The sequence below is a fragment of the Hoplias malabaricus genome, chromosome 3 (assembly GCF_029633855.1).
Source record: "Hoplias malabaricus isolate fHopMal1 chromosome 3, fHopMal1.hap1, whole genome shotgun sequence".
Taxonomy (NCBI): Eukaryota; Metazoa; Chordata; class Actinopteri; order Characiformes; family Erythrinidae; genus Hoplias; species Hoplias malabaricus.
The window spans coordinates 11,385,899-11,412,772 of NC_089802.1; the positions used below are offsets into that span (position 1 = coordinate 11,385,899).

At 41.4% G+C, this 26,874-nt stretch overlaps 1 protein-coding gene across 3 annotated transcripts in view; it reads left to right on the forward strand.

Moving 5' to 3' along the window:
- The window catches only part of epc1a (enhancer of polycomb homolog 1 (Drosophila) a), a 28,388-nt gene extending 18,811 nt beyond the window's left edge, over positions 1 to 9,577 (forward strand). For all 3 annotated transcript variants that reach the window (XM_066664606.1, XM_066664607.1, XM_066664605.1), the window contains 12 exons: positions 2,093 to 2,238; positions 2,380 to 2,586; positions 3,189 to 3,337; positions 3,550 to 3,697; positions 3,951 to 4,109; positions 4,368 to 4,457; positions 4,744 to 4,892; positions 5,057 to 5,394; positions 6,993 to 7,102; positions 7,191 to 7,332; positions 7,451 to 7,796; positions 7,960 to 9,577. In XM_066664606.1, coding sequence (XP_066520703.1) covers positions 2,093 to 2,238; positions 2,380 to 2,586; positions 3,189 to 3,337; positions 3,550 to 3,697; positions 3,951 to 4,109; positions 4,368 to 4,457; positions 4,744 to 4,892; positions 5,057 to 5,394; positions 6,993 to 7,102; positions 7,191 to 7,332; positions 7,451 to 7,796; positions 7,960 to 8,029 — 2,054 coding nt within the window. In that variant the 3' untranslated portion in view covers positions 8,030 to 9,577. The remainder of the gene's footprint in view (positions 1 to 2,092; positions 2,239 to 2,379; positions 2,587 to 3,188; positions 3,338 to 3,549; positions 3,698 to 3,950; positions 4,110 to 4,367; positions 4,458 to 4,743; positions 4,893 to 5,056; positions 5,395 to 6,992; positions 7,103 to 7,190; positions 7,333 to 7,450; positions 7,797 to 7,959) is intronic.
- Positions 9,578 to 26,874: the final 17,297 nt, after the last annotated feature.

The window sequence follows — 26,874 nt, forward strand, 5'->3', positions numbered from 1 at the left end:
TCATATCAATCTAGTGTCTCCACAAACACCCTAGGATATATGATGGAAAACCCATTTAGTGTGTAAGTCTTATAAATACAGGAGTTCCTCGGGTTACGTCAGTCCCGAGTTATAATGTTTCGTGGTTACTACACATTTCACATTTACTTTATAAAGCCTTGTTTCGACTCAAGTGGTTTTGCGTCGTAAACCTTGTAATGTGAACTTCGTGTTTGGTGTGCGCGGCGGTAGAAAACACGGTTGCGCGGCTCGGGACCGAGGAAGGTAGGTGTTAGGATAGGATAAGTGCTTACAGTATGTTATTTACAGTATGTTCCGACTTACACCAAAAATCGGTTTACGACGCGACGTAGGAACGGATCAACATCGTAAGTTGAGGACCCCCTGTAAAGGCCTTTTCACACCACGTCTGGTTTTTACGTATGTGAAGTTTTGAAAACAAACGCACGTATATTAGCTGTGGTTTTCACACAAAGGCAGAAGCAGGGACTCAAACTCCCTCAGTGAGCTTCTAAAACACTGCTGAACCCCCTGTGGTGTTCTGGAGAATGGGGTGGATTGACTGTGGCATTTAGTTGCATTGTTTAAAGTAAAATGATAAATTCTTCATCATGCCTACTCTAAATCCGTGTTTTTAAATTTTTTTTTTTTTTTTTTTCTTCTTCCCTCCTTCATCTTTCAATGATTTCAGAATGCCGAAGCAAAAAGCCCATCTGACGCGGTGCACAGGTTCCACTGCGTTTAAAAATCGCATAAGTTTTTATGTTTGAAAAATCGTACTCTGTGTGAAAAGGCTGAAGCTTCATACCCTGCTTGGCCGAAAGTCATTGTCCATTCTATGAGCTTATCTTTACATATAATTGCATTTTGTAGTTCTACAGTTAGACTGTAATCCATGTGTTGCTCTGCATACATTGTGAGCTTGCATCCTTTTAGGACCACCGCTGGGCAGATGTTATTTGGGCGGTAGAACGTTTCTCAGCATTACAATTACAGAGATGTGATGGTTTGTTACTGTGTGTTCCACCGATAGGAGTGGATCACACACTGTAATCCTGCTGGAGCTTTTAAACACTGCACACTCAATTTTCACTCTCAGACACCTGTAATTTGTAGGTACACCTTGCATATTAGCAGACTACATTTTTGTGATTTGTTACAACACTGTTTGTATTAGTAGTCCTTTAGTGATCACATGATGCTTTTGAAGGATTATTCAGTCCAGCAGTGATACTGAAGTTTAAATAAAAGTACTGTCTGATCTACTCATACCAGTGCAACACATGCACCCCCACCACTGTAATTGTAGTCCTGAGAATGATCCATCCCAGTGTGTGTTCTTGATTTTTTTAATTTTATTTTGGGCGCCAACCCTATCCACCCTCTCACACACCTGTCCCCTCCCTGGATAAAGTTATGTCACCTGGGTATCTCCTTTAATATTGTTTTAACAAACTCATCTGAAAACTGTATACAGAGTTGGGGAGTAACTGCTTTCATGTGACTGTTATGTGATTACAGTTACATTTAGAGAATTCAAAATGTTGGTGATTTACAAGGGGATACCTAACCCTCTACAACAATCTACTTATAACGAATCATGGCGAATCTACAGTTCATTTTGTCAGCTTTTTACCTCGAAATAGACCAGATCACCTCCACAAAGCTCTGGTTAACTTGTGTACTCATGCCCTTGTATATAATTTTGTAAGTTGTACTTACAACTTTAGATATTTGTATAAATGCTGTGTTTTTATAAATTCTATTTTTACCTAATGGTAAAAATATTTTATAACTTTCTGTAGTTATCCCAAAAATCTTTTTGCTTGGCAGCTCCAACAATATTGCTTTAATTGGGCTACTTGTGCTGAAGTAGCCTAGTTTTCTTATGAGTCTTGTCTAATGTGACTATGGTTAATGCCAGAAGAAATGCAAAACATATTAAATGTAAACTACACAACTTTATTTAAAGAAAAAGTGAAATTGCCAAAAATGTTAGCAGTGTTGAGAGAAATTGAATAAGTAAAAATGGAAACCTGTCTGCTTTAATGTGAATGGGTGAATATTTTATTTATTTACCCATGTTCCACAGCTTTCAGTCTGGATACAGAGCAGCCAGACTATGACCTGGACTCTGAAGATGAGGCGTTTGTGAACAGGCTGAGAAAGAAAATCGAGGTGGGGGCGCTACAGTTTGAGCTGATGATTGACCGGCTGGAGAAAGGCAGCGGCCAGCAGGTATCAGTGTTCATAATCTCTCACAGTGAGAAAAATACTTATTATGGAGACATTTGAGCAAGGCTAATTGTCAACATTCCATGTTGTGCATTACAGATTAGATCTTTAAGATATAAATATAATTTAATTTCTGTTCTTCAGCTCGTGACCCTGCAAGAAGCAAAGCTCTTGCTGAAGGAAGATGATGAGCTGATCAGGGAAGTGTTTGAGTATTGGAGCAGGAAGAGGAAGTCATGTAAAAGTGGTTCCCTCTCTCCAGTAGTCAAGCAGGAGAAGCGTGATGGCTCCAGCACCAATGACCCCTACGTGGCTTTTAGGCGCAGGACGGAGAAAATGCAAACCAGGAAGGTAAACGGCTATGCCACTAATGCGAGCTTTTATTTAGTAGCCCAAAATGTTAGTGTGTCATATTTGTATCAAATTAGATGCTTTAGTAGCCTACAGCATTTTATATATATTTTTTATTTTATTTATTTATTTTTGGACAATGACAGCTTCACGTTAAACTTAGAGGCTGACTTTCTGAACACTAATAGTTTAATTATAGTAAATTCAAACAGGAAAATATTTATAAATGCCATTTAGTTTTCTGTATATGGAAAAGAATAGCAAATGATGTGAATATATTTTAATCAGTTTTTTGGGTTTTTTAATATGATGGAAAAATCCACAAATGCTTCTGAGAAACACAAATTGCATAGTTAAAGGTGTATATTGCGGTACAAATGGCCAATACATTACTTTAACAGTTATGCCCCTATCCCCCAAATGAAATGCATCAAGGATATATAAATATCTTGAGGTTCTTAACACTTTTAAGAATGTCTTTATGAATTCTGGCACTTGTTTTTGTGTGTGTAGGTATTGACCAAATTGTGGTCTTCCTAGTTCTCAGTCCAAAAGAGCCGCTTGAAACGATTGATTAATTACCTGTTTATTTTCTTTAAAAGAACCGCAAGAATGACGAAGCATCATATGAGAAGATGCTGAAGCTGAGGAGAGATCTGAGCAGGGCTGTCACAATTCTGGAAATGATAAAGAAACGTGAGAAGAGCAAAAGAGAACTGCTACACTTGACACTGGAAATAGTTGAGAAAAGGTACAAAAACGAAAGCTCATGCTCAATCTGGATTTCCCCCACAAGATGCCTGTGTTTTTAATTGACTGAACCTACATTAAATCATGCACAATTTAATCTTTGTGGTAATGGGTATGATTTGTACGATCTCGCTCTGAGCACACAATCTCATGACCCATGCAAAAACTTCACCTGCACAAGGAATTTAGGCTAAACCTCTGTTCTGTCCTTAGGAATGTTCTACCTGACTTTGGCGTTGATGTCATGACTGAGGCACTGGCCATGGCCAAGCCCATTTACAAGATACCCATCATTCCCATGCCCAGCAGCAACCAGTATCGCCACACGGAACATGTTGAGCTCAAAGACTATAAGATTAAGGTGAGCATCTTGACTAGCCTAAATTTCTGTAGCAGTGTTTCCATCCAAAGCTGCATTAAATGGTTTATTAAATATAAATCACTTTTTTGTTGTTGTGGTTGTTGGTACATACTCTTTGCAGTGTAAGCTAGGATGTCAAATTTAGATGCCTTGCATATATTAGATACATGTTCCCAGATAAAAATATAGAGTGATGGGAATGCTTTGCTGAACAGTCCTGATGCTTATGTTGTCTCTTTTTGCTCTCCTTCAGCCGGAGAAAACAGAGGTGGTCCGCACAAAAAGGAAATATGAGAAAAAGCTGAAAATCCAGCCCTTTTCCACACCCCAGCATTCTGGCCCCTCCCTCTTCAATCCCAAAGACCTCAACCAATATGACTTTCCCAGCTCTGATGAGGATCCTTTCTCGCAAGTATGAGCATTTTTACAGTTGGTATGCCAGTGAAAATTTATGTAGGTGATTAATTAGAATGATAACCCCACAATCTAGAATACCTGCTCCTTGAAACCAACATCTGTCGACTTTTCTGCAGCACAGTCCATCAAATAATTTCTAAATATATTTTTGTTTACGTTATTTATTTATTTATATGCCCCTTTTTAATATTATTGAGAATATAAATTAGTTATTTGATTTGTTTTTAATGTAATATGCATTCTGCATTCCCAGATGCATTCTGGGTCATCTGAGGCTGAGGAGGAGAATGACCCTGATGGGCCATTTGCTTTCAGGAGGAAAGCAGGCTGTGTTTACCATGCTGTACGTATTGTCTCTGCTACATTTGAGCTCTCTGCACCCTCCTTGCTTCCTCTATTCTCAAGTTTTTTTTCCATAGTATCTTGATTGCAGTACAGAGCAAATAAGGCATTTCTGATCTAGTAATCAAGCCTGTTAGTGTTTTAATAAACATGTTAAGTGAGTACTTGTTTTGTTATGAAAAACATGGGAGTATCAGTCAAACACTCTTCTTATAATGTTGCATTCTCATGTTCAGAATCTTTGTTCTTTCTGTCTCTATCAGTCATTAATTTTCCTTCTCTTTTAGGCCCGTTTAGATCAGAGGGGTAGTTGGCCATGGTGTAGCAAGTCGGAAGGTGGATCATGTGACCCACGGTTTCGTTACTCACTCACCAGCCTTTCAGTACCACACTGCTGCCTAGGGTTGGCGCGGCGACGAATGGGACGTGGGGGCAGGTGATTAAAAACATATTATAATAATAATAATACATTATTTATTTCTATAAACGTGTTGTGGGTAAGAGTGTATGTCACCCAGAAATATCTGACCCCTGAAAAAGCAGCATTGGAGCTAATTGTGAACTGTTTCTTTGTGTTGTAAATGGTTTTTCCCTGTGTAGATCTCTCTTGGACCGTGCCCATTCGAATCTAGACAGTGTTTTCCATAGTCTTGACTCCACTGCAGAAGAGTTGTCATATGCTGCTTCTCCACTTCGCCCAGAATGCACCTCTTACAGCAGTTCCCCCAAGCCAGCCACCTCATTGCCAGCTTCTTTGCCCTGTTCCTCCACTTCCCTGCATCTAAGGGAAATCCTACACAACATAAAGGCCTGCCGCTGGCGACACTTTAAACCACGGACACTAACCAGCAGGAGCCTCTGCCCGGCCACCACATTTATGGCAGGATCATGCTCAAATACAGCAGCTGCAGGATCTACTACTGCAACGGCTGTATCTGGTGAGTGAAAAAGTGTTTTACTGTGAATGCACACACAAAAGGCATTCACATTTATTGCAGCAAAGCATGTGAAACGTTTTCTATAGTATTAATGAGAAAATCAAGAAAGAGCTCAGTTGTTTTGTCAGAAATTTGACTTGGTTTTAAGTTTATTTAAGTGTCTTACTCTTTGTTTCAGCATTTATGGAATTGTCAACCTCTGATTTAATGTTGGAGCATGCTCATAAGTGTGTCGGTGGTGGAAATTAATTTTCTACTACTTGTTTTGGTTTTGTCATATTTGTGGTCTCCCCCCCACTCCCCTCTGTAGCTGGCTTGTTTGCTTTGCACACATGCGAAGAGATACTGTGTGTGTATGTACATATATAGATAGATATGAAGCCTTTTGTTTTGCAAATGATTTCTCTTTGTACAAGAATGTACACTTCTGCTAATGCTTTTCTTTTTTGGTTATTTCAAAGTTAGATTTTATGTCCAATCTTTGCAGTATTTGCAAGTGCAGAGTGTAGTAATAGTCTAGTTATGGGCAAAATAAGGCACTGATTATTCTGTTTAGTGAAATAACGTAGAATATATACAGAGCTGTCCCTCTCCTTCTGCTGGAAAGCACAATATAACCTGCTGTGTGCAGCCCACTTTTTAGCTGTTCCATTGTTACAGCTGCTCTGACAAGAGTATTGTGGATGACCTTTACTTCTGTTTCCACTCAGACCACATGTGGTACTACCTTGATCAGTTAGCTGCCTCAGATAATGGGGCCTGCTCCTGCTGCCCCATGAATGACTTGTAATGCTCATCTTATACTGCTGTTGCAATGCCAAAAGTGAGAGTTAAATCTGAGTGTTTTACATCAGCTGATATATGCTGACGTTAGTTGGCATCAGGGTGAACAGAGGAGTTGAACAGCCATATTCAAGGCCAGTTTGGCATCTTTGGACAACCAGGCATGATGGCGCACAACTCAGTGATTTAAGGATAAAGCTAACACAACTGTATTAATCTAGCACAACTGTCCATATATTGACAAACTGAGACATTTTCTCGGTAGAGTATGTGTGTGTTTACACTCATCAGATTTGTTTTAAAGTTTGAATGCTTTTTTTCTAATTATGACGTTAACCAACAAAGCAGACTAAGACCACCTGAGCATGTGGGGATCTGTCTTTCGCTGAAATTCTGCAGTGCTTTTAGCACTTTGTATAAATGCCACCCGGTATACACAACCAAGCTTGGTGTGCAGTTTGGGCTACCTGCTTGCAAAATATACATGTCAATTTTTAGAAAGTTGTCATTGTGAACCCTAAGGAAACTGTCTAAAATATAACGCTGTATAATTTTCTTGTTTGGTCTGGACACTAGGAACCTAACTACTAAGTATAAGCACAAATTAAAATATATTTCTTTGCAAAAACATTGTTTTTTCAGACTTGCAACTTGTGCTATGAAATATTTGTTTTTGGATTGGATTTGGCATATACAGATGGACAGTTGTAACAGGTGACCTGATTAACAGACCTCAGATACAATGACTGCATTTGTTTCAGTGGAGAGGGGTGTATGCTGCTGTATATCATTTTTTCATATTGTGCTTGTTTCAGTTTTCACAGCAGAACAGTACCAGGAGCATCAGGAACAGCTGGTTCTCATGCAAAAGCATCAATTGGAGCAAATCCAGCAGCAGGCCGGTGATGCTTCAAACAACATGCAGGTAGAGAAAGAAATACTGTTGTAATGCATTTTGAAAGGTTATTTTGTGCATATGTTTGAGGCTGACTTTTATTTTCCCCCATTTTTAGCCTGTTGTTTCAAAGACGCTGGACTCAGCTAGTGCTCAGTTTGCTGCCTCTGCTCTTGTTACGTCTGACCAGCTATTGACTCTGAAAGTCAAAGAGGATGGTGTTATAGGAAGTGGAGTCAATGGAATCCTTCAGGCCTCAGGTTAGTAGTCAGAATACCTGTTTATGTAATGCTCCCCTGTTGTATGAAATGTGAACTAGAATTTATGGAAAATTTCCTGTTCTTTCAACTTGGTTTTGTTTATTTTTATTTCTTCCAGGAGTTTACAAGGGCTTACAACTCTCAGCTGCACCATCTGCTTCAGTCCTCCCAAGCTCCTCCCCAATGACAACCTCTGCCTCACCTAACTTACCCACTTCTAATAGTAACTTTACCACAGTATCTGTCCACAATGCACACAACCCACTCAGCAACCATGGAAACAATACTGCCAACGCGGCCCCTCAGGTTCTGATTGGGAACAATCTGCGTCTGAGTGTGGCGACGCCCCAAATTGCCAGCCTCAATGCCCGCCACCTTCCCAGAAGTCTCGGCGGCGTGCCACCCGCTGCCTTAAAACTTGCAGCCGCTGCTTCCAACTGTCAGCTTCCCAAAGTTAGCACTGGGTGAGTAAATGCATCCTCTTAATTTGTGTTGATTGGTTTATTTATTATTTTAGACATGAGGATATCTCCCATACAAAGCAAACAGCAGTGACATGAGAAAAAGAAAAAATATATATAATTGTTTGTGTCGAGATGAATAGGCTCACTGTCTGTTTTTTTGCAGGGAGAATCATGAACAGGAAAAGCAGTCCCTCAGTATAGCGGAAAATACAGTAGCTATGGAGGTGACGTAGTAACCCTTACCTGGGCAACCACCCCCCCCACCCCCCCTACGACCCAGTGCAGGTTTTGGTGCTGTGCATCAATTGCTTTTGGGAATGCAAAGGGACACAGCGGGTTTCCACAGCAGCTGTCAAGCCTCGACAGCTCATCTCATCTCTTAATTATATATTTTTTTTCTTTTTCTCCCTTGTTTTTTAATATATATTTGTTACTGTTAATAAGAAAATAATTCCTATGTAAATTATAAATATGGCAAATATTCAGTGTACAGTAACTGCCCATTTGTAAACCTCCCTGCCCCACTCACTCTGAAATGTATGTATGTATGTATGTGTGTGTAATACATATATATATATATATATATATATATATATATATATATATATATAAAATGTATGTTACTTGAAAACAGATTTGTTCATTTGTGATGTTTTGCACTTGGGAATTACTAAAAAAAAAAGCAAAAGGAGAAGAGCAGAAAAAAAGAATGCAGAGAGATTGAGTATGAGCCATGTAGCAGAAGAAAAGGTTTAAAAATCATTGCGTTGTGCATGGTGAGGAAACCTGCTGTTTTACCTATTTATTGTGCTGTGTTTACATGTTGTTGTTTTTTTTCTTTCTTTCTTTTGGTTCTGTCCCCATGAACACTGTACCATCATTTGTTCTTTAGTGTGGATAGGGGTGTTTTTGGTTTTTTTTTGTTTTTTATATAAATGTGGTTATTGGTCACTCAAAGGCATTGGGAGCGGTGAATGTGGAGTGTGTAGGAATCTTCCATTTAACTAATCATCCCAAAATAAGTGACAGACAAGTCATGAAGTCTTCACTCGGAAGCATGTGGCTTCCATCTCAACTAAGAACTGTTTTTTGTTTTATTTTGTTGACTTCAGTAATGTTTATCGCTGCTTTTGTATAATTTCAGTTCCTTTTCATACTATGAAATGTTTTGCCTCCATTGTAGTTTTTGTACAACAAAAAGACAATTATTTTTGTATCTTGTTTTTGTTAGATTTTTTTTCAGTTCTTGTGGTGAAGCGACTTTGCGCTTCGTGTAATGGAAGACTTGGTTTTTGGTTGCTTGTCAGTGTGAGGATCACTGATGAGTGAAAGCTGATGACTCCATTATTGCTGTGACGTGTCGTAACTTCAGCTATAAAAGACACGCAAGAGAGGAGGAGCGGGAGTCCCCACACAGCTCCAGTCTCCTTAATCTCCATCTTTAACCACATCATCTGACAGACTTCAGACTATTTCAAGGCCTAAAACCACAAGCGAAAAGGTGTGCCTTCCTTTGGGAATATACTGCTTCGTCTCTTCTATGAAGAGGATGGCTCTCGGGCAAGGCTGCAGTAGTGCGGTCCTGGCTTGTCCGGAGCTCAGGTCTCAATGCCCAGTCCACTGGCTGAACTTAACACCCTCCAGGGCTCCGGTCCAACCTGGTGGCAGAAAAAAAAGAAATATTGGAGATATAAAAAAAAAAACAAAGAAAAAAAATTGAAAATATTATTGAATATGAGAGGGGGAAAATGTGACTGTTCCCACAGAAATCTGACAATAAAGCCCAGGTTATTAAATCACATGAAGTATTGTATTTTGTGAAGGGGGATGTATGGCTGGGCCAATGTGAGAACGAATTATTTATTTTACTAAGATTCAAGGATTGCTCTGAGGGTAAAAGGGGAAAAAAATAATTTCCGAAGTATTGGAAATCATTTTAAAGAACGCTTTAGAGGTCTGCCCCAAAGAGTCAAACTGCTTTAACTTTTTGTTTTTTCTTTCCCCCAGAAAATGTAATGGAAGTTTTAAAGGTAACTAATTATGTTGTTTACGTTCCAGTTTTTAGCTGATAAGCCTTTGACCCCTTCATGGCCTTCTACTGTGACAAATTCTTATACCTTTTGATTCCGGCAGTGTATCTGCACTGAGACGAAGTTTGACATCAGTGTAAATGTTGGCTTCCCTCTTAATGTGTTTTGAAAGTAACCTGGATAGAAATGTATGTTTCCTCAAGTCAACACAGTTGTGTACTAACAAGAATCTAAAGCAGTTGATTCATCCAGTCAGAACAAAAGAACTCCACAATGGACAATGTGTGATGTGCAAATCCACAGTAACGTGCAAACAAACAGCCGTGGATGCCGAGGGAGGAGACCACTATAAGTTTAGTCCCCAAACCCCAACTCCCTGCTCATTGTGGGGATCAAATTGGTGACTTCCCCATTCCAAGCGCCCTTCTTTACCTGTTACGCCACAGCTGATTCATCTCTCCCCATTCAAACAGATAGAGTCTACTCTTTTATATGTGGAAATAATCCAGATAGTAGACATTTCTGTATGGCTTTGCTATGACTAGACACAGACACCTCACAAATTACAGAACTACACTATACGGTGTCTTACGAAGTGGGGACACAATTTACCACACCGAAGATACAAGAGGAGGTATGCAACCTTGATTAAACAATTTTTCCGGTTAAATCTATTTAGGTATACGGGTAAGTTGACCAGGCTTAAATAGTGTATCTGGCTTTTTTTGGCCAGTGCTAACAGCCTATTTGCTAGCTGACTTAGCATATAGTGGCAAATACAGCAATTTTCACAGTTCAAGTAGATGATAACCAAGGTTTAAAGAAATGTCCCCAAATATTAGCTTAATAATTTACTGCCTTAAACCTTTAGTAGTCGTAATGGAACAAAAATGATTAGAATCATTATGGTGGGCATCGTATTTAGGCACGGAGGCACAGCAGGTAGTGTCGCGGTCACAGCTCCAGGGACCTGGAGGTTGTGGGTTTGAGTCCCGCTCCCGGTGACTGTCTGTGAGGAGTTTGGTGTGTTCTCCCTGTGTCCACGTGGGTTTCCTCCCACGGTACAAAAACACACGTTGGTAGGTGGATTGGCAACTCGTGTCCTTAGGTGTGAGTGATTGTGTGTGTTGCCCTGTTAAGGACTGGCGCCCCTTCCAGGGTGTATTCCTGCCTTGTGCTTAATGATTCCAGGTAGGCTCTGGACCCACCGCGACCCTGTACTGGATAAGTGCTTATAGATAATGAATGAATGTATTTAGGCAGAGGGTTCTACATCATTTAAAACGCTCCACATCATGTCCTAGGCCTTATACCTTTGATAACCTGTTTTATCTAGCCAAATATATAACTGCCAAAGAATCACCAGGTTGTACTCTTGTTGACAGCATTCTACTTATCCAAGAGGTCTTGCACCGAGCTCTATTCCGCTGATCTGTTAGCTGGCCATGTCACTGATCTTCTGCCTTTCCTGAAGAAAAGCTTTTTGCTATGTGATGAGATGCATTATTATCCTTCACCAAATCTGTTCGCTAAGTGGAATAAGAAACATGTTCAGCATACATTTACATTTACATTTATGCATTTGGCAAACGCTTTTATCCAAAGCGACTTACAAAAGAGGATCTAACATTCAAACTACAGCACAATTTATACAAAATACATTAAGTGCATTATGCCAGGAAGTAATAAGTGCATTAAAGAAAGACTTTCAGTGCAAGAGATACTCTCGGAAGAGCTGGGTTTTCAAGGATTTCTTGAATACGGAGAGGGTTTCTGTTGCTCTGATAGTGCTTGGAAGCTTGGTACCAGAGATGAGAATAGCCTTGACTGACCTGTACGGGGGGTTGGCCGTGTTAGTTACCGCTCCTTTGAGGGCGGGCGCTAACATATGGTTTTAAGAGTCGATTGAGGTAGATGGGAGCAGAACCAGTGAATAGTCTGAAGACCATCATTAGTGATTTAAATTTGATGCAAGCAGCTAAGGGTAGCCAATGCAGCTCAACTAATAGGGGTATGACATGTGCTCTTTTAGGCTGGTTGAAAACCAGGCGTGCTGCAGCATTGTGGATCATCTGTAGCGGTCTCACAGCACAGGCCGGAAGACCTGCATACACGTGCACCGACTGTTGGGGAAATAATTGCCATCTAATCTAGGCCTTTACATGACATGCCACCTCATATCATAGATGAGTTGGGGAAATTTATTTTCTTCTGGCAGTTGAAGAAATATTACTTTCATCTTGCCATCTACACTCCATGACTGCTTCTCTTTAGCCCCCTGTAGCTTTTCATCTATTCAGGTGCGCTACCGCAGGCTTTTATTTGGTTTTCCCTCTGTAAATCCCATTTCCTCAGATTATTTCTTACAGTTCTGTCACAAATACTTAAGCATGTTTCAGAGCAGAATATAATCAGCCTGAGTATCTCATACTACACAAATTTGTTGCAGAGTTTTATTGTGACTGGAAGAATGTAAGTGTTGTGTAATTTCTTCTTGAGTAGTGTGTTGAAGATGAAGATTTACCGCAGACACATCTTGAGTTGTAAATATAAATTTATTGCACAAAAGAACAGTGTCTTTACAAGCTCAAAAGTACGTAGAGAGAGAGAGAGAGAGAGTGCCAATTTCATTAGTTTCTCTCTCTTTAGTCCAAACTTCCCACTTATATAGAACACTCTCCGTTCAAACAAGGTCAGAGCATATGGATCTTGTTTAAAATAACCCATCTGTATTGAATGGGCAGAGAGAGAGAGAGAGAGCAGAGGACCTCTGACCTCCAGAAATATACATTGTACCTAACATTCCATTCCCAAGGACTTAGAATCTACACTGCTCAAAAAATAAGGGGAAAACTTAAACAACACAATGTAAATCAAAGTCAATCACACTTCTGTGAAATCATCCTGTCCAGTTCGGAAGCAGCACTGACTGTGAATCAATTTCACCTGCTGCTGTGCAAATGGAACAGTCAAGAGGTAGAAATGACAGGAAATTAGCAAGACAACCCCTATGAAGGAGTGGTCCTGCAGGTGGTGACCACAGACCACATGAGGCTCTGTCTACAACCCACAGAAGTTGCTCAGGTGGTGCAGCTCATCCAGGATGGCACATCAATGCAAGCTGTGGCAAGAAGGTTTGCTGTGTCTGTCAGCACAGTGTCCAGAGCATGGAGGAGATACCAGGAGACAGGCCAGTACACTAAGAGACATGGAGGGGGCCGTAGGAGGGCAACAACCCATCAGCAGGACCGCTACCTCCTCGTATGTGCAAGGAGGAACAGGAGGAGCAGGGCCAGAGCCCTGCAAAATGACCTCCAGCATCAAACTGTCAGAAACAGACTCCATGAGGGTGGTATGAGGATCCAACATCCACAAGTGGTGCTTGTGCTTACAGCCCAACACTGTGCAGGGCGATTTGGCATTTGCTAGAGATTCGCCACTAGCGCCCTGTGCTCTTCACGGATGAGAGCAGGTTCAAACTGAGCACATGTGACAGACGTGACAGAGTCTGGAGACGCCATGGAGAACGTTCTGCTGCCTGCAACATCCTTCAGCATGACCGGTTTGGCAGTAGGTCAGTAATGGTGTGGGGAGGCATTTCTTTGGCCCTCCATGTGCTAGCCAGAGGGACCCTGACTGCCATTAGGTACCGGTATGAGATCCTCAGACCCATTGTGAGACCATATGCTGGTGCAGTGGGCCCTGGGTTCCTTCTGATTCCTGACAATGTTCCTGCATGATGAAGGCACTGATGCTATGGACTGGCCTGCCACTTCCCCGGACCTGAATCCAATCAAGCACATCAATCAAATTTTATTTATATAGCGCTTTTCACAACAAAAAGTCGTCACAAAGCAGCTTTAGAGAGATCCGGGTCCAAGCCTCCTATGAGCAAGTCAGGGGCAACAGTGGCAAGGAAAAACTCCCTCAGCACACAAGGAAGAAACCTTGCAAGGAATCAAGACTCATACGGGGAACACGTCCTCCTCTGGTTGACACCGGAGACACAACAGAGAACAGAAAATGTCCATGAATAATATACTTCATTAGTCACAAATGAAATGACTGGATACACAACCTTGTGCTTAAACAAACAAAACACATCAATAACCTTGACTTGCATTACAAAGGAGATGCAGTTACATAGCCAACATAAAAATGAGCATGGTCTCTACACATAGGAAGATGGAGGGGAGTAGAATAGCACATATCAGAGGCTACATTATACTTTAAAGGGAACCTGTGTGATTGTGGGGAAACACTGTTCTCTCTGGTTTGTTTACGTTCAGAAGCTCTGCGTCTTTTCCACCCTAAATAATACAAAAAAAGTATGATAACAACCTGGAGTCTTCTAGGACTGCTGGGAATGTTTGTCTCAGTCTGTTGTGCACTATAAAGTAGACACTGTCACAAATTATAAGGAGTTAGTCCACACAGTTATGTTTCAATATACTGAGCTTTATTTTGACATTTTATTGAAATGTTTACATCAGTAACTTGCAGGCTATAGATTTTTTTTAAAAGGCTTTTGTGATTCATGAGGGTTTTACAGTCTTTGTTTTTTTCTGTATTGTCTGCCTGACATGGAAGCTTTGTTTTGATTCCTAATGCTGGATTTGTTCTGCTGCCTCTTTTTAAATCAGAGAGTGTTTACACTGAGTATGAATACCAAGTGCTCGTTGTTGTCGTGAGCCATTATTTACAAAGAATCTCATCTTTCTTTTTTAACCTTGTCTTGATGTTTTCACTTTTTAATTGGTTGTTTCATGTTGAGCTTATCTAAGATTATATATTTAATTCTTCTGTGTATTTTAGACAGCATGAGAGAGAGAGAGAGAGAGAGAGAGAGAGAGAGAGAGAGAGAGAATGAGAGAGATGGAGAAGTATGACTCACTCTCTTTGCCCCAGGAGTTCCTGTTGCTTGCGTAACATGTTTACTAGGCTTGTGTTTTGCATTCATGGGCAAACACAAACACACATATATACATCTTACACGTTAGTTGACAATTACCTCAGTTGATGAGCAGTTCTCAATTGAGGTTTGAAGGTCACTGTAGCTAAATGTCTTTCTGAAGCTGGGAAAATGAAAGGTCAACACAGGAAAATATGTGTTATAAATCAGGAAATCAGCACAAGAACTATAGCATGAAGCTTATGCTATTATATATACAAAGATGTATGTACAATTTCATGTACAATGCTTAGCTGAACCTTAGCTGTGTGCTTTTAGGTCCTTTACACATTTATTTGCTACACAAAACATGGGAATTTCTTTTTTAATTCATCCGAGAACTTACATTTACGTTTCGGCATAGCTGCTCGAGATGAGGGTAGGTACATGAGCTTTGCCTGACGTAAACAAGGACTACTGACGTGCAGACTGACCAATTAAATGTTTACAGAGAAGGTTATCGACCAATAACGGTAGCTCTAGAGTCAGACCGTCCAATTAGAAGATTTTAGGCTACTTCACCACGCCCCCTTCTCACTCGAGCGAACCAATCGGAGTAGAGGAGGGCGGGACTAGTTTGTGAACGAAACGCTACTCGAAGTTCTATGTAAACTCTAGAAAAACAAAATCCCGGACGTTTGCGAAATTCCGCCCGGACATTTTTTTAAGTCTAAAAAAGAGGACATGTCCAGGTAAAAGAGGACGTCTGGTCACCCTATCTTTGTACAGTCTCCACCTTTAAGAGATTTGCACAGAATGAATCAGTAGAAATATTTTTACAGACATACAAAGTACAGTCTGAGGTGTTGGTTGAATTTTTAGCTTAATGACGCAATGGCAGATTCAGCTGCTTTTTATTTATTTATTTATTTTGGGCTAGTTCAATTTTCCAGTTACAATTTCCTTGCAGCTACACATCCGTTCAGATCCTTACAGTATTCTGTTGTTTTCCTAAAGTGGAAGAATGGAACCCAGTTAATTTTTCAGATCTCAGGCCAGAGTGGAGATACCACTGTGTGTTTAACTGTCTGTACAGTCTTACCATTGGTTTTACAGTCTGTTTTACACTGTCACTCTCAATGTCCCGTTTAATGTGAAGAGAGAAATATGATGTTCAAACAGCATGCAGGCGTCAAAGAGGTGAAGACCGGATCACTGAAGTGTGAATGTGATTTAGAGAGAGAAAAAAAATATTCTCAATATTCTCTCAGGACATTTACTTCACTGTTGATTGAGCAGAGAAAAGAATGATGTGGCTTTTCACTTCTTCGTGAGAGTGAGAGAGAGGGAAGCCAAAATGCTGGAAGTGAAATGATTATATTCCTCAAAGAAAAATACAATAAATGTGAGGTTCAAAGACTTTTTGTTGTTATGATACAGTAGTAGTAATTATAATACAAATATGAATAATAATAATAATCAAAGAAGGGCGGCACGGTGGCGCAGCAGATAGTGTCGCAGTCACACAGCTCAAAAGTCTGTGTGTGTGTGAGTGTGTGTTGCCCTGTGAAGGACTGGCGCCCCCTCCAGGGTGTATTCCCGCCTTGCGCCAAATGATTCCAGGTTGGCTCTGGACCCACCGCGACCCTGAACTGGATAAGCGGTTACAGATAATGAATGAATGAATAATCAAAGAAAATCAGGTTTCAAGTACATTAGAACACTAGTTTAGGGATCTGGAGCTTTTACTAATCCACAGACTGAAATTAACAAAACAGTCAGTTTATTTGTGATCTGCCTGAAGTCTGAAGAAACAAAATAAACTGAGTCGTTCTGATGTTATGATGCATCTTATAACTTCAGAACTGTCCTGACTCCTCATCTGAGTATCTTCAATCACAACATTGGATATGTGAGAGTGCAAAGACAAGGTTGAACTGAGCAAAAGAAAAAACATTTTTAAAAAATGTCTGATTAAATATGATGAAAACAATAAGGGAGAAGAAAGAGGACATAGCCAAAATGACTAAAAGCCAACATGTCTGCTCCTTACACCTCACTGCTGTCATGAACAGAAGCTAATTCTTATTTAAAAGGACAGTCGCTGATAGCAGTCATTCTGTACAGGGCTGGTTACACAGGGTTAGGAAAGTGCTTTTTGTTTGATCTTTGTGTTATTTAGACAAAAGCTTGTCACTGACATTTTAAGACCCCAGAGAACTGTGTAAATGTGTGGACAAAGCGTATAATAAGTCCTCTTAACATTATCATTATTTGTTTTGTTGGAGCGGCACGGTGGCGCAGCAGGTAGTGTCGTAGTCACACAGCTCCAGGGATCTCTGGGTTCGATTCCTGCTCCGGGTGACTGTCTGTGAGGAGTTTGGTGTGTTCTCCTTGTGTCTGCGTGGGTTTCCTCCAGGTGACTGTCTGTGAGGAGTTTGGTGTGTTCTCCCTGTGTCCGCGTGGGTTTCCTCCGGGTGACTGTCTGTGAGGAGTTTGGTGTGTTCTCCCTGTGTCCGCGTGGGTTAACTCCGGGTGACTGTCTGTGAGGAGTTTGGTGTGTTCTCCCTGTGTCCGCGTGGGTTTCCTCCAGGTGCTCCGGTTTCCTCCCACAGTCCAAAAACATACATTGGTAGGTGGATTGGTGACTCAAAAGTGTCCGTAGGTGTGTGTGTGTGTTGCCCTGTGAAGGAATGGCGCCCCCTCCAGGGTGTATTCCTGCCTTGTGCCCAATGATTCCAGTTAGGCTCTGGACCCACCGCGACCCTGAACTGGATAAGCGCTTACAGATAATGAATGAATGAATGTTTTGTTGGAATCTGGGAGGTATTTCAAACTGTTGCACCTCTGCCAGTGCCTGAGTATCTGCTCCAAGGTCTCCAGCTGGGAGCTGTCCTTCAGTGATGTCCTGGGTTTCTGGGTTTAATCCATAAACTTGGTCACTGTCTGTGAGAAAATGCTTGTTTTGTTTCTGCATGTTTCTCCCATTTTTCTTGACAGTTCAAAAACACACCCTGGTAGATGGAATGACTATGTGAAATTGTCAAAGGGGTGTGAGTGACTAGGTGGGTGTGATGCCCTGTTATCGTGTGTTTCTGCCTTGTACCCAGTGATTATGGATAAGCTCAGGAGTCACTGCGACCCTGATCAGAATGAAGTGGTTACAGAACATGAATGAATGGTGGCCATATATTTCTGAACAAATGGTCCATTAATATCAAGCTCATATAAAGGTCCTGCTTTTTTTTACGAAGCATGTAACAGAGCTGTTATCTTCAGCTGAAGAGACAAACATAGCTGTCATGATTTTGTCTTCGTCAATAAACCCTGAAACTTCCAGTGAGTCATCAGGCCAACAAAGGAGCTCTGAAAGCGGGAACAAAGTGTAAGAGGCGACTTTGATGTGGGCTGGCTACAAAAGCAAAGGGGAGGAATAAAGTGTGGAATGCGTTCATTGTTTTGGCCTTTCCAGTTCGCTTTACTTCAGATGGCTCAGCTCACTTGCTGATTGATTAGAAGCTGCTTTTGAGCCGTTTATCTGTGCTCTCGCTAAAAGAAGCAGTTTTATTACTCTCTTATAGAGCCATAGTCTCCTGCTCTGGTCACAAGTGTACACTGGTCAGAATAGATTACCTCTGATGTTGCCATGACAACATGTCATCCTTCTCTCAGAGGAGATCAGTAGGCCAAGAGCTGTAAGGGTCAGAGAGTGATTTACTACAGTGACTCACTGCCCAAAGGTGACGGGTGAGAATGGCTCTTACTATTGACGAGTCCCTTTCTAAAAAAAAAAAAATTATCCTTTCTTTGTAGTCATTTGACTGACCCTGGTGTATATTTATCTGATGTTTACTTCTTTAATGTTGCACCGGTGAGGCTAATGTAGCTAACAAGTAACCCTACTTCCTCCAGTAAATAATAATAATAATAATAGTGTTCTCCCTGTGTCCGCGTGGGTTTCCTCCGGGCGCTCCGGTTTCCTACCACAGTCCAAAAACACACATTGGTAGGTGGATTGACGACTCAAAAAGTGTTCGTAGGTGTGAGTGTGTGAGTGAATGTATGTGTGTGTGTGTGTTGCCCCGTGAAGGACTGGCGCCCCCTCCAGGGTGTATTCCCTCCTTGCGCCCAATGATTCCAGGTAGGCTCTGGACCCACCGCGACCATGAACTGGATAAGCCGTTACAGATAATGAATGAATGAATGAATTAATTAATTAATAATAATAATAATAATAATAATAATAATACACCTACATCCAATAGCTACAACACACCAACCTCAAACCACATCAAGGTGTTAAATCATCTTACGAGACACTTCTGCAGTTTCAGATGTGTCATCTCATGATATCATTTCAATTAATCTTCTGTAACCACTTCATCCTGATCGGGGTCCTGATGGGTCCAGAGCCTACATGAATAATTGTGTGCAAGGCAGGAACACACCCTGAACAAAGCACCAGTGCATCACAGACCATCACACACCCACCCAGTCACTCACACAACTTCTGGAATTATGGAATAATGTAATAGGAGTTGGACCACACCCAAACTCATCCACTCAGCATTATATATCCTCCTTTTTCTTTCCTCCTTTTCACCCTTCCAACAGGGGGCCTTGGATCCTCTTTACACTCCTAAGCCACTAACTCAATCCCAGACATATCCCTAACTTTGCCTTCCAGTTATGGACTTCATTGGTTGCCCTGTGAAGGTTGTGGAGATCTGGCAACCCGTTTGGCTGTTTCTGTACCCGTTTGGAAGCTGTTTTGATCGCTCGGGTTTTCCTGTTTACTCGTTTCCATTGTTATTTCTATATTTGTATCTGTTTTTATAACCTACTAACCATCCATAGATCTATCTTTTAGATTGTCTCCGCAGGAATATTCATTACAGAGGCACTAAAACTGCCACCGGACCCTGGAGTAACGTTCTTGGTGTAAGTTACTAAAATTCACTAAAAGCGGTAAGTACCTGCAATTCCATGGCTACTACTGGCTGTTTTGTCTGCTCAGAGTGTGGCATGTTTAGTTTAACGCCCTTTTCCACCTCTAGCGATAAATATAGTGGTTGTATTTGTAGTAAGTGTCAGCTAGTTAGCTCTCTGGTGGATAAAGTGGACCAGCTAGAAGTGCGCATCCGGAGCTTATTATTGTTGAGGGATAAACAGCGAGATTCAGTGTTAGCAACTCCGGGTGCCTTAGGGAGAGTTAGCACCCCCACGACTCCGGCGTTAGAGCCCTCACAGCGGGGTGAATGGGTGACGTCTCGGCGTCATAGCCGGAAAGCTAAGGCTGATGCTAACGCTGAGGCCAAAGCTAGCCCACCGGGACACCACGCTCCTCCGATTCGCGTGTCAAACAGGTTTGCCCTGCTCAGCGAAGCACCCGCTGAGGAGCCTGTTAAGAGTGCTCTGGTTATAGGAGACTCTATTGTTCGGCACGTGAAATTAGCTACTCCTTTAGGGGCGCCGGCAGTAACAGTTAGCTGTTTATCGGGAGCCAGAGCGCCGGATATTAGTGGCAACCTTAGACTGTTAGCTAATAGGAGATATTCGAGGGTAGTCATTCATGTAGGGGCCAATGATATTCGTCTGCGGCAGTCTGAGGTAACTAAGGGTAATATTACAGAGGTGATTAAACTGGCCCAGACGATGTCCGATGCTGTAATCTGCTCTGGCCCCATACCAATGCGGCGTGGCGACGAAGCTTACAGCAGACTTTGGGCGTTAAACTGCTGGATGTCCAAGTGGTGTTCCGAAAATCAAGTGGGCTTTATAGACAATTGGTTACGTTTTGAGGGCAAGCCTGGTCTTATAGGTAGGGATGGTATCCACCCCACGCGGGAGGGTGCTGCCTTACTTTCTTGCAGTATAGCACATAGTCTTTTAGTTAGTCAGCAGAGTAGTGTAGATAGCTGCTGACAATCCAGAGCCGGGACCAGGCCGCAGACAGACAGGCTAAACCGACCGTCTGCGAACTGTCTTGAGACGTCACCCAGGTTCAACTGTATTGAGACTGTGTCTTTCCCCCGAACTAAATGTAAAAGTAGGAAAACAAAATCAGCCTGTTTCAGCAACCTAATCAATATTAAATCATACACAACACCTAGCAGCAACACCTCAGAACTAAAATTTGGGTTACTCAACATAAGATCACTAAACTCAAAAGCACTCATCGTAAATGATATTATAAGTGATCATAAATTCAATGTTTTCTGTCTCACGGAAACGTGGGTTAAACCAAATGAATATTTAGCACTAAATGAAGCCACCCCCCTAGGCTATAATTATGCACATAGCCCAAGAATATCAGGCAAAGGAGGTGGAGTATGTGTAATTTACCAAAATACCCTAGAAATTAGTCTTAAACAATGTGACACCTTCTCTTCTTTTGAGGTTCTCTCCACTATTATTACAAATCCGGTCACAAAAAAGGACGCATTTTTATTATGCAACATTTACAGACCACCAGGGCCTTACTTAGAATTTCTGAAAGAATTCAGCGATTTTGCTACAAACCTAGCGGTGTGCAATCATAAAGTTATAATTGTAGGAGATTTCAACATCCATTTTGAGAAGGAAAGTGACCCACTAAAAAAGGCATTTACCTCAATCTTAGACTCTATTGGTATTACTCAAAATGTAACAGGGCCTACACACTACTGCAGCCACACTTTAGACTTAGTTCTGACACTAGGTCTTAACATTGACAAAATTAATATCTTACCGCAATCCTCAGCAATCTCCGATCATTACTTAATTTCATATGAGCTACGTTTTATCCATAATATATGTAAGAACCCTCGCTATTCTACAAGGCGTATAATAAAACCATCTACCGCCCTACAATTTATAGAAAACCTACCAGAACTATCGACCCCAGTTCCAACTCCATCAGACCCAATGGACCTAGATGTACTAACTGATTACCTAGAAAATACCTGTCGATCTACTTTAGAAAAGGTAGCACCACTTAAACATAAAAGTATAAGACAGAAAAAGCTCGCACCATGGTATAACGATAAGACCCGTACTTTAAAACAAACATTACGAAAACTAGAGCGGAAATGGCGATCAACCAAGCTTGAAGTGTTTCATTCTGCCTGGAAGGACAGCCTTATAGAGTATAGAAATGCCCTCACTAAAGCTCGCTCAGCATATCTGGCCTCGCTGATCTCCAATAATAAAAATAATCCGAGAGCACTGTTTAGTGTGTTTTCTAGAATTACAAAAAATCAAGCAGGTTCTGAACAACTAATTCCAGCAACTCTCACCAGTAAAGATTTTATGGACTTTTTTAATAATAAAATTGAGAATATTAGACAACAAACTCTAGCCACAGGATCAAATCCATCCTGGCTGCCACCCGATGTGAATGAAATAAAACATAATATAACTGTAAAAGAAAGACTTGAAACCTTTTACCCACTCCCACAATTAGAACTAGAGAAGATTATCACCTCCGCAAACTGTACAACTTGCACACTTGACGCAATTCCCACAAAGTTGCTCAAAGAAGTACTACCAGCTATTATTGATCCTCTTTTAACTATAGTAAACTCATCGCTTAGTCTGGGCCATGTACCCAAAGCTTTTAAACTAGCAGTTATTAAACCTATGATCAAGAAACCAAATCTTGATGCTAGTACACTGTCTAATTACAGGCCTATTTCTAATTTGCCATTTCTGTCTAAGATCTTAGAAAGAGCTGTGGCCCAACAACTTAGTTCATATCTACATAAGAATCATATATATGAAAAATTCCAATCTGGATTCAGGCAACATCATAGTACAGAGACAGCTCTAGTCAAGATAACAAATGATCTTCTTCTTGCCTCTGATCAAGGCCACGTATCCCTGTTGGTGCTTCTTGACCTAAGCGCAGCCTTCGATACAATAGACCACAATATTCTCATAGAAAGGTTAGAAAACATGGTTGGAATCACAGGGACAGCCCTATTATGGTTTAAATCTTACTTAACGGAACGTTATCAATTCGTAAAAGTAAACAATCTAACTTCAAATTATTCTAAAGTAAGATTTGGAATTCCACAAGGCTCTATTTTAGGACCATTATTATTTACATTATACATGTTACCGCTAGGCACAGTTATAAGAAACCATGACATTAACTTTCACTGTTACGCAGACGACACACAATTGTATATTTCAGCCAAGCCCGATGACAAACACAGATTAAAGAAAATAGAGGACTGTGTAAAAGACGTGAAAGGCTGGATGTTGCGTAACTTCCTCCTTCTAAACAGCAACAAAACAGAGGTCCTGCTTTTGGGTCCAAAAGTGACAAGAAATAAATTATCAGATTTAATTTTAAATCTCGCTGACTTTCCAGTTAAACCTGGTTCAGCAGCAAAAAATCTTGGTGTCATAATTGACCCGGATTTATCATTTGATCAACACATAGGTAGTATCACTAGGACAGCTTTTTTACATCTTCGCAATATTGCTAAGATTAGAAATGCCTTATCCCTCCAGGACGCAGAAACATTAGTACATGCCTTTATTACTTCAAGGCTTGACTACTGTAACGCACTACTGTCAGGATGCACCAGCAGCAATTTAAGAAAACTTCAACTAGTTCAAAATGCTGCAGCTAGGGTCCTCACTAAAACTAGAAAATTTGAACATATCAGCCCAGTTTTATCATCACTTCATTGGCTGCCTGTTAAATTCCGCATTGACTACAAAATTTTGTTATTAACATATAAAGCTCTACATGGGCTTGCTCCTGAATATCTTCAAGATACAATTTCCTATTATGAGCCTCCACGTTCACTCAGATCACAGAATACTGGATTTTTAAATGTTCCCAGAATTCAGAAGGCCTCAGCTGGGGGAAGAGCCTTTTCTTATAAAGCCCCCCAACTCTGGAATGATCTTCCAAAAAATGTTCGGGACTCAGACACAGTCGCAATCTTCAAATGTAGGCTAAAAACTCATTTGTTTAGTTTATCATTTGGTAGCTAATGCTCCCCCATAGATAAAGGCGGCAGATCCGGGGGGTGCATGGACACAGGGAATTATAGTAAACTGAGACGCTGGTGCTGTCATCCCGCCGCTTCTCGCGATCACTCAGGTTTGTTGACGGTGGAGCGGAGGGATGCCAGTGTTTCAGGATGCTCCCGTGTCTGTGTGTCCTCCTGGTTCTCTCCTTTTAGTTAATGCTGTCATAGTCAGATCTGCCGGAGTCATTAGCCACACTCTGGAAATTTTTATATTTTCTACTTTACAAACACAAAACAGTTCAAAACTAATTCCATCCCTTTACATCTTTCCGAGTAAACGACTGCCCACCTGTCTGTCTGGACACTGATGGATGACTGTCGAGATCCTCCTCCACGCTTCAGACCAGCTGCCCACGCTCCAGCAACCACCAAGTGCCTTGAAGCTGTCCCTACACTGAAGTTCTCATGGACTACTAACTATCATCACCAGTAGATTGACCAGAGGAGGATGGGTCACCCCTTGTGAGCCTTGGTTCCTCCCAAGGTTTCTTCCTCAGCTGGGGGAGTTTTTCCTTGCCACTGTCGCCCCTGGCTTGCTCACTTGAGGGTTTTACATTTGTCTTTACATTTCATGTCAAATCTTGTCTTACTGGAATTCTGTGAAGCTGCTTTGTGACAACATCAGTTGTGAAAAGCGCTATATAAATAAATTTGATTTGATTTGATTGGCACGGTCCATATTACCAAATCCGCAAATAAACACAGCCAATACACCTACCAGCATGTCAGGTGGCGTACCTGGAGGCAACCCACACAGACACAGGGAGGACATGCAGACAGTGGCCAAGAGTATTGAACACCCAGGACTCTGGAGCTGTGTGGGACAAGATACTACTACGCTGTATGTTGCATGATATAAAAACACACATTATATCAATCTTTGAATAGTGGGTTCAGTCTTTCCCAAAGCTGAAATAAAAAGAAATCCAAAAAGCAGTACTTGCATTTACCTAAGAGTCCAGATGATTCTGTAACATTTCTATTTGCTTTTATATAATCTAATCCGCTGACATATCAATGCTCAGTGAAATCAGTTATTATCAGTGTCAGTACAACAAATCACGCTCCTTAGATAGCTTAGCAAAGGCCTCACAACATTATGGCAACCACCTAGCTACACCTTAGCTATTGCTTAATATAAAGTTTCAAATAGCAAAACCTTACCAAAGACTTTAAATACCATAGTAAATGCCTAGCAACACCTTAGCAACCACAATGAATACCATAGCAACCAAACAGAGACACCCTTGCAACCACCTTGCTTCACTAGAGCAAGCACCTAACAGGACTTTAGCAACCAACCGGGATGCCAAAGCAACTGTCTGGCAACATACAGTATTAGCATACAAATGTGTTACCATAGCATCCATTAAGCAACAAATATGGGAAAAAAATAAACAGCATTAATTGGTGAAATAAATATTATTTTTATTATATTTCCTTTTACTACAGTGACTCACTGCCCACAAGTGACAGCTGTTTAAACTGCTGCCTGTGGGGAACGGCTCTTAATGGAGCACTGTAAATTTGCTCCAGGACATACAAATCTCATTTAGATCAGCTGGAATGGTTTAGACTTGCAGTTTTCATGATGTTAATTGCTGGTCAACCTCTCCCCTTGCATGTTAGTTACAATAGCCTCATAGCTTAATTGCAAAAGGATGCTATAGCATTTGAGGCATGGTGGCGCAGCAGGTAGTGTCGCAGTCACACAGCTCCAGAGACCTGGAGGTTGTGTGTTCGACTCCTGCTTCGGGTGTCTGTCTGTGAGGAGTTGGTGTGTTCTCTCTGTGTCCGCGTGGGTTTGCTCTGGTTTTCTCCCACAGTCCAAAAACACACATTGGTAGGTGGATTGGCGACTGTGAGTGCGCGTGTGTGTTGCCCTGTGAAGGACTGGCGCCCCCTCCAGGGTGTATTCCCGCCTTGTGTCCAATGATTCCAGGTAGGCTCTGGACCCACCACGACCCTGAACTGGATAAGCGCTTACAGATAATGAATGAACTAATGAATGCTAAACGGCTGCTGTTATTGTAGTTTATTGCTGTTTCATAGCATAAAGTGAGAGAAGTGCATGTAAAGAACACTGCTTTTGTTTGTGAGCAGCTCTAGCCATGTGTTTACTGGCGTGTTTCTCTTCTGAGAGTGAGAGTCAGTGTGAGGAGCATGAAGGGAGGATGATGATGGAGATAGAATGTCAAACAGCTTTAGAAACAGGAGACCTTTTGCTTTCTCTTTAAATATGTAAATAATTAAAGTAGTGGTCACTGCAGGGGAACATTCTGGCGTGTGTGCCTGTGTATGTGCATGCAAGTTTGAGTGTGTATGTGTGTGTGGGTGTGTGTGTGCATGTGTGCATGCGTGTGTGTGTGGGAGGTTGGGTGCGTGGACCTCAGAGTCATCCAGCTAAAAAAACAACAACCTGTATGACAACTCACCACATTATACCATGGAGAACGAGAGAAAATATGATTTTGGAGTGTGTGTGACATTTGGCAGTTCGCCGTGATTTGGCATCCAGAGAGAGGATTTGCATGCACCTGTTCAGAATGAGAGAGAGAGAGAGAGAGAGAGGGAGAGAGAGAGGGAGAGAGAGAGAGAGAGAGAGAGAGAGAGAGAGAGAGACAGAGAGAGAGATAGAGAGAGGGAGAGAGAGGGGGGGGAGAGGGAAAGAAAGAGAGAGAGAGAGAGAGTGCTGAAAGAGCTTCTGTGTGACATGCACCTGCCTAGCACTTCGAATGGACAGAGAGGCAGAGAAAATGGGAGAGATGGAGGGATGGGGTTGAAGGTTAAAGGCTCTCTCTCACACACACAAACACACACACACACACACACACATTTTCATGTTGTCTTCCCTTTCTGTCTCACCTCACACTTTTCCTCTCTTTTTTCTCCCCAGGTCTTCCTCCTTTCTATCTCAATCTCTTTTTTGTCTTTTTTCTCCTTCTCTCTACATTTTTTCTTTATTCTTGCTCTCAATTCTACCTCCATCTCTCTCACTCTCTTCCTGTCATCTATTTTTCTATCCCAAGATTCTTTTCTTCTTTTTTCTCTCATCTCATCTCTCAACTTTCACTCTCTCTCTCTCTCTCTCTCTCTCTCTCTCTCTCTCTCTCTCTCTCTCTCTTATA